General features: G+C 38.0%; 1 protein-coding gene across 1 annotated transcript; it reads left to right on the top strand.

The window, feature by feature from the left end:
- The first annotated feature begins 1,256 nt into the window (after nt 1-1,256).
- LOC137713593 (beta-fructofuranosidase, insoluble isoenzyme 1-like) lies at nt 1,257-4,724 on the top strand. Its single transcript, XM_088684751.1, has 5 exons — nt 1,257-1,477; nt 2,233-3,086; nt 3,564-3,973; nt 4,091-4,193; nt 4,309-4,724. Exons 1-5 carry the CDS (start codon nt 1,291-1,293, stop codon nt 4,504-4,506), a joined length of 1,752 nt encoding a protein of 583 aa, XP_088540877.1. The 5' UTR covers nt 1,257-1,290; the 3' UTR covers nt 4,507-4,724.
- The last annotated feature ends 1,276 nt before the right edge of the window (nt 4,725-6,000 follow it).

The raw sequence follows: 6,000 nt of genomic DNA, 5'->3' as shown, positions 1-6,000 counted from the left end.
CATTTGCCTTTCTTTGCAAGTTTTTTTTTTCTTTTCGCTTTTACGTTGATTTCGTTATCTCCTTCCACGCCGACCAGGATTTCACGATCACCGCCGGTGCCACCAATCTCTTCCTCTTCCTCTCTTCTCGAATTCTCTCATTACCAGTGAATGCAAACTATAGAAATAAAATTTACAGGATTGTATTTTGCTCCCTAAACCATGGACGGTTAAGAACTCATGAGTAGAAAAGGAATGGTGTTCCAGATGGTAAATTTTTTGAATCTGAATATTTTTCGAAAAATTGGAATGCATTGAAAGGTTCCTAATTTCATATTCAAAATTTTGCACTATTCTCCCGGGTCAGAAGCCTGTTATCCTGTTAAAGGAATACCTACTGGCTACTGGTACTTGTATGTTTAACGATACAGAGAAGAGATTTAGCCTAATGTCAGAGTGCCTAAGGTGATAGTTTGGATTCGAAGTTAGTGTGGACATCGAAATTTCGGTAGACACATGGCGTATGCCACGTACCTGACATGTCGAAACTTTAATTGCGTTGGTGAACATTTATTTCACCAAAATTTCGATGTCTACAGTCATATATATTGAATCTTTTTTAAGACAATACAGGATTCCATTACTTCATCAATGTCAAAAGAGGACAAGCATGTGAAGAGCGAATAAATCTTAGCTGGGCAAACCACTTGAAAGAAATGCCGGATGAGGAAAAATAGACGATGGCCTCGAAGCTTTTCAGTACGATAGACCAGGAACCTGCAATTTTGTTTGTTTGTTTTTTTTTTTTTTTTATGTTTTTGTTTTGACGAACTACTCTCAACACTTTTGAGTCCAATCCACATCGATAACCCTGTTAATTATCAAGACAGAAATCTGACATAGCGCTACCGGATGTGTTGCACTAGAAGTTGAAAATTGTCAAAACCGAAACTGCACGAAAATGATTGAAATCAAAAGTATAATTTTAGATACCCTTTGCATTGTTTTTCTTAAAAAAGTTGTTACTATGTCTATTAATGCAGTTAGAAGTGTCTCATATTATTATGCTCGACATCAACCACCTTTGCGTGAAACAAGTGTCTCACATTTACTATATTAATAGGAGTAAGGCGTGATCATGAATGTGCATGAAAGACGGCCTCATACAAGTGCAAGAAAAATTCTTCTCCGTATTGACCGCCGTGACGAATACCACCTTGTGTCTCGCTGAGCCTAGATCTATATATAGATAACTCAATCCCTATTTATCCAATAGCTCCTCTCTTATCTTTCTCATTGCACGTTCTAAATATGGATATCTTAAGAAAGTTAGCTCCAGTTTTTTTATTCGCTTCATGTGTTTTTCTGATCACAAACAACAATGGAGTAGAAGGGTCGCATAGGATTTACTCTAGGCTTCAGAATGTTCCTGCCGGCGAGGTGAACCAAGTCCACAGAACCGCCTACCACTTCCAACCTCCAAAGCACTGGATTAACGGTATTTTTCCAAATCATCATGCTTGGTTTTCTGATCCAGGGTTCATAAATTGTAAATAGAAGTTTATAGATAGGAATTGTTCATAAGTTTTGTATCAGCTGACAGTTTAATCCCGATCTGCATGAAGGAAGAAGCCATCATTGCCCTAACAGATAATTCATGAATAAATGGCAAGCATGCACGTAATTTGTGCCCTCGATATAATTGTATATGTTGGCAACATTCTTAATGAACCTGGAGGTTTCTTCTACTTTTTCTTAAGCTATACGAAAATTAGTGAAAAATAATTGACAAGTAACTGGTTATTTTTTGGTTTGATATTTACATAGGCACTATTGGGCATGTGAGATTTCTTAATTGCTTGTTACTTCCCCTAATACATCATCATAGTCACCATAGCAGTACTAATAATTATTCTACGTTCATTCCTAAATCTTTTAAAGATCACATTATTTCACTGACTCTTTTGTTTTGCTTCCAATTTCCATGGTGGCCAATAATCGAACAATTCTCTATCGACAGACCCAAATGGTGAGTACCGTAGGAATAATGTTATTTGTATCACATTTTGACGACATTGCTGACTACCTCTTTAATAGAGGTGGACTCCACTTGTGTGTATGAAACTCACGTATAAATATTAGAGAGTTGGTAAGCAATGTGGTAAATGGGGTCCAAATAGAAGCGCTTTTTAGTTAATCCCTTAATTACCTGTTAATTTTAATCTTTTCCGCTTTGACATACAAATTGAACAGGACCCATGTTCTTCAATGGTTTCTACCACTTATTCTACCAATACAATCCCAAGGGTTCAGTGTGGGGAAACATAGTGTGGGCACACTCAGTCTCTAAAGACCTCATCAACTGGGAAGCCCTACCAAACGCCATATTCCCCTCAAAATCCTTTGACATAAACGGCACGTGGTCTGGCTCCACCACCATTCTTCCCGGCAACAGGCCGATCATCCTCTACACTGGCCTCGACAATGACAAGCGTCAGATCCAGAGCTACGCAGTTCCAGTGAACATTTCCGACCCCTACCTTATCGAATGGGACAGACCCGATGACAACCCCTTAGTCCTCCCTAGCTCGGACATGAATGCGAGCCAATTTCGTGATCCCACGACTGCATGGTGGCATAACGGTCACTGGAGGATGTTGGTGGGTGGCAAAAGAAAGAAATCAGGGATGGCCTGGTTGTACAGAAGCATTGACTTTAAGCATTGGATCAAGGCCAAGCACCCTCTTCACTCTGCTCCCCTAACCGGTATGTGGGAGTGCCCCGATTTTTTTCCCGTTGCCTTGCACGGCAAGAATGGATTGGACACGTCGAGAGTTGGCAACGATGTGAAGCATGTGTTTAAAGTGAGTCTTGATGAAACTAGGTATGAGTACTACACTGTTGGGCAATATGAGCCTGAGACTGAAATCTATGAGCCGGATAAAACTTCGGTCGACGGCAGGGAGGGATTGAGATTCGATTATGGGAATTTTTATGCTTCAAAGACTTTTTTTGATTCTTCAAAGAACAGGAGGATCCTGTGGGGTTGGGCTAATGAGTCTGATTCAGCTGATGATGATACGGCTAAGGGATGGGCTGGAATTCAGGTAATTTGTTCTAGGCCTAATATTTCTTTTCCCTCTCACTAGTTTTAGAAGGGTCACAATGTTAGGCCACATTACTGGCATAACGTTATTGAGATGCACAAAACTGACGTATTTATTTATGCACTCTTAAATAAAAATAGCTGACATATTGACACGATCACTCTCTAATAAAGTTTTGGAAGAATCACAATGACCACAATATTAGTGACAATAATGTTATTTAGACACATATGCTGACTCATTCTCTAATAAAAATGAGAATTTTATTGTATACGGGGTCAACATGTATCAGAGAGAGTGCCAACAAATGTGTATGTTATCTATAAACCAATGGATCCTACATACCTGTATCAATATGATCTACAATGTAGCCCAAACAAGTTATTGTTTTCTATAATTAAATAGCAATATAATTATATGTAGAACTGCATGGAGATCCCTTAATGTTTTCTTTTCATGGGTGGTATAATTTCGTAGGCAATTCCAAGGACTTTGTGGCTGGACCCGAGTGGGAAACAAGTGCTGCAATGGCCAGTTGAAGAATTAGAAACTCTGAGGGGACAAAAGGTCGACTTGAACGACATAAAAAATATGAAGCAGGGAAAACTTGTTCAAGTTAAAGGAATAACTGCTGCTCAGGCCGATGTTGATGTTACATTCACATTAGGGAGCTTGGACAAAGCCGAGGAGTTTGATCCTAATTGGGAGAAGCTAGATGCAGAATCAGTCTGTGCCCTAAAACGTTCGAACAATCCAGGTGGGGTTGGTCCGTTTGGGCTTGCGACGTTGGCGTCACAAAACCTAGAGGAGTTTACTCCGGTGTTCTTTAGGGTTTTCAAAACTAAAGAGAATAAGCATAAGGTTCTCATGTGCTCTGATGCAAAAAGGTTTGTCTTTTGCCCTAGTCCTATCTACCTTTCTTATTAATAAACTACTATTCTAACTTTGATCTAGGATTATGTTTACTAAATATATTTAACCCTTAAAATATTTGGATGGGGCAGTTCTACTTTGAGGCCGTTTGACATCAAACAGTATAGACCATCATTTGCTGGCTATGTAGATGTCGATTTAGCTGCTGAGAAGAAGATTTCTCTAAGAAGTTTGGTACGCATAACTTGAACTCTTCCTTTGTCAGTTTAAATACTGATCATTTTCTATAAGTCATTAATTAATTAAGAACCCAAAACTAATATCATTTTTTCGCGATTTCTAATTGCAGATTGATCATTCAGTTGTTGAAAGTTTTGCAGCTGGTGGAAAAACATGCATCTTATCCAGGGTTTATCCCACCTTAGCTATTAAGGATGATGCTCAATTGTTTGTGTTCAACAATGGGACTGAGCCTGTTACTGTACAAACCCTCGCCGCATGGAGTATGAATGCTCCTAAGCAAATGAACCAAAACTTGGAGTTCTGATCTAAATATTAAGGGAAATGTATGCTTGGTTAAGCTGTCAGGCTCTTATAGTAATCTAGGGAGAAAAACGGGGTATCACACACTCGTTAGCCAAATATAGGCTTTAGCCAAGCTTGGCTTTCCTCACCATACATTGTGATATTTGAATCCCAATTTTGATTGAATAATTACAGTTTAAATATGAAGTCAATGAATAAAAATGTTTTAAATTAGGTGCATTAAGTCTTTGAGTTAATGTAAGGGATAAGTAAGTTTTCATGCCTCCGCCCTCTCTAAAGTTACATCAATTGGAGGTGGATTGTTTGAGCTCTCATTTTCATACTCTCTTCATATCCTTCTGTGATGTATGGTCATAATTAAGCTACGTCAATATTTTATAGAAATAATAAAATAAAAAATAATAAGAATATAAAATATTGATGTGGCTTAACCGTGATCACATAAACAGAAAAGCATAGAGAACGTATGAAAATGAAAGGGCAGGCATATCAATTTGGGAAGCGGGGGTTGGGTGGTTGTGTCAGTGTGTGTGTGGGGTAGGGATAATTTCAGCAGAGAGAGAGAGCACATCAATTTGACGTCGAGAGGTTGTGACATCATGCCCGTGCTCTTTTTTAGAATAATGCGAGATACCAAAATTTTAAATTAAATTATATTGTTATTGATGACTGAATTATTATTTAATTATTGATTAACGTATTTATTTTCTATTAATAATATATTATTTAATTTGTAAATTTTGTTTAAAACCTTAGTTTCATAGTATTATCCCATCTCTAAAGTTAGAGGGATAATCGTTAGATGGGTTGGCATATCAAGGGGTGGGGTCTGGGAGCATGATCAGGGAACGGGAACCATTGGGAGCAGGTTGGTGATGATGGATGCCATGGGTGCTTATCGGGCTGGTGGAAAGAGGGCTGGTGAGGGAAGGTGGAGTTGGTGAGTCGAGGGTTTTTGAACAAAACAAAATTATTAATAAAAGAAAAGAAGAAACAGTTGATAACTGATGAGAGAGAAATTTTTAATTGTGCAGATGGTGCATCATGTATTTTTATATAAATGATGAAAAATTTAAAATTTTAAGTTATTAACCTTTTAACACACATATTCCACAATTTATATAGCAACATGTGATGTACCACCTCGTGTGATGGTCACATTGAAAAATCTTTCCTAATAAGAGGGGTATATGAGGAAAGAAATTAATAAATTTGTTTTCAAGGTATTTATTATATAATTTTAGAGAGAGATTATGCCCATCTCTTTGTCTTCTTTTTCCACCTACCATATATTCACACCCACCATAAAAAATAAAAGGAGCACTCTACTATATTCCCACACACCATATATGCACACCCACCATAAAAAAATAAGAAGAATACCTTTGACATTGCTCACCATCACAACTCCCCCTTCCCTTGCCCATGCAAAGCCCAAAATCCGATCACATCCATGACTTCATGTTGCTTGATTTCTTCTTCTATATCATGTTCT

Source organism: Pyrus communis, chromosome 14 (genome assembly GCF_041283825.1).
Source record: "Pyrus communis isolate YQ-2024b chromosome 14, ASM4128382v1, whole genome shotgun sequence".
Taxonomy (NCBI): domain Eukaryota; kingdom Viridiplantae; phylum Streptophyta; class Magnoliopsida; order Rosales; family Rosaceae; genus Pyrus; species Pyrus communis.
The sequence above is the reverse complement of the archived record's forward strand: the minus strand, read 5'-3'. Positions and strand labels throughout refer to the sequence as shown.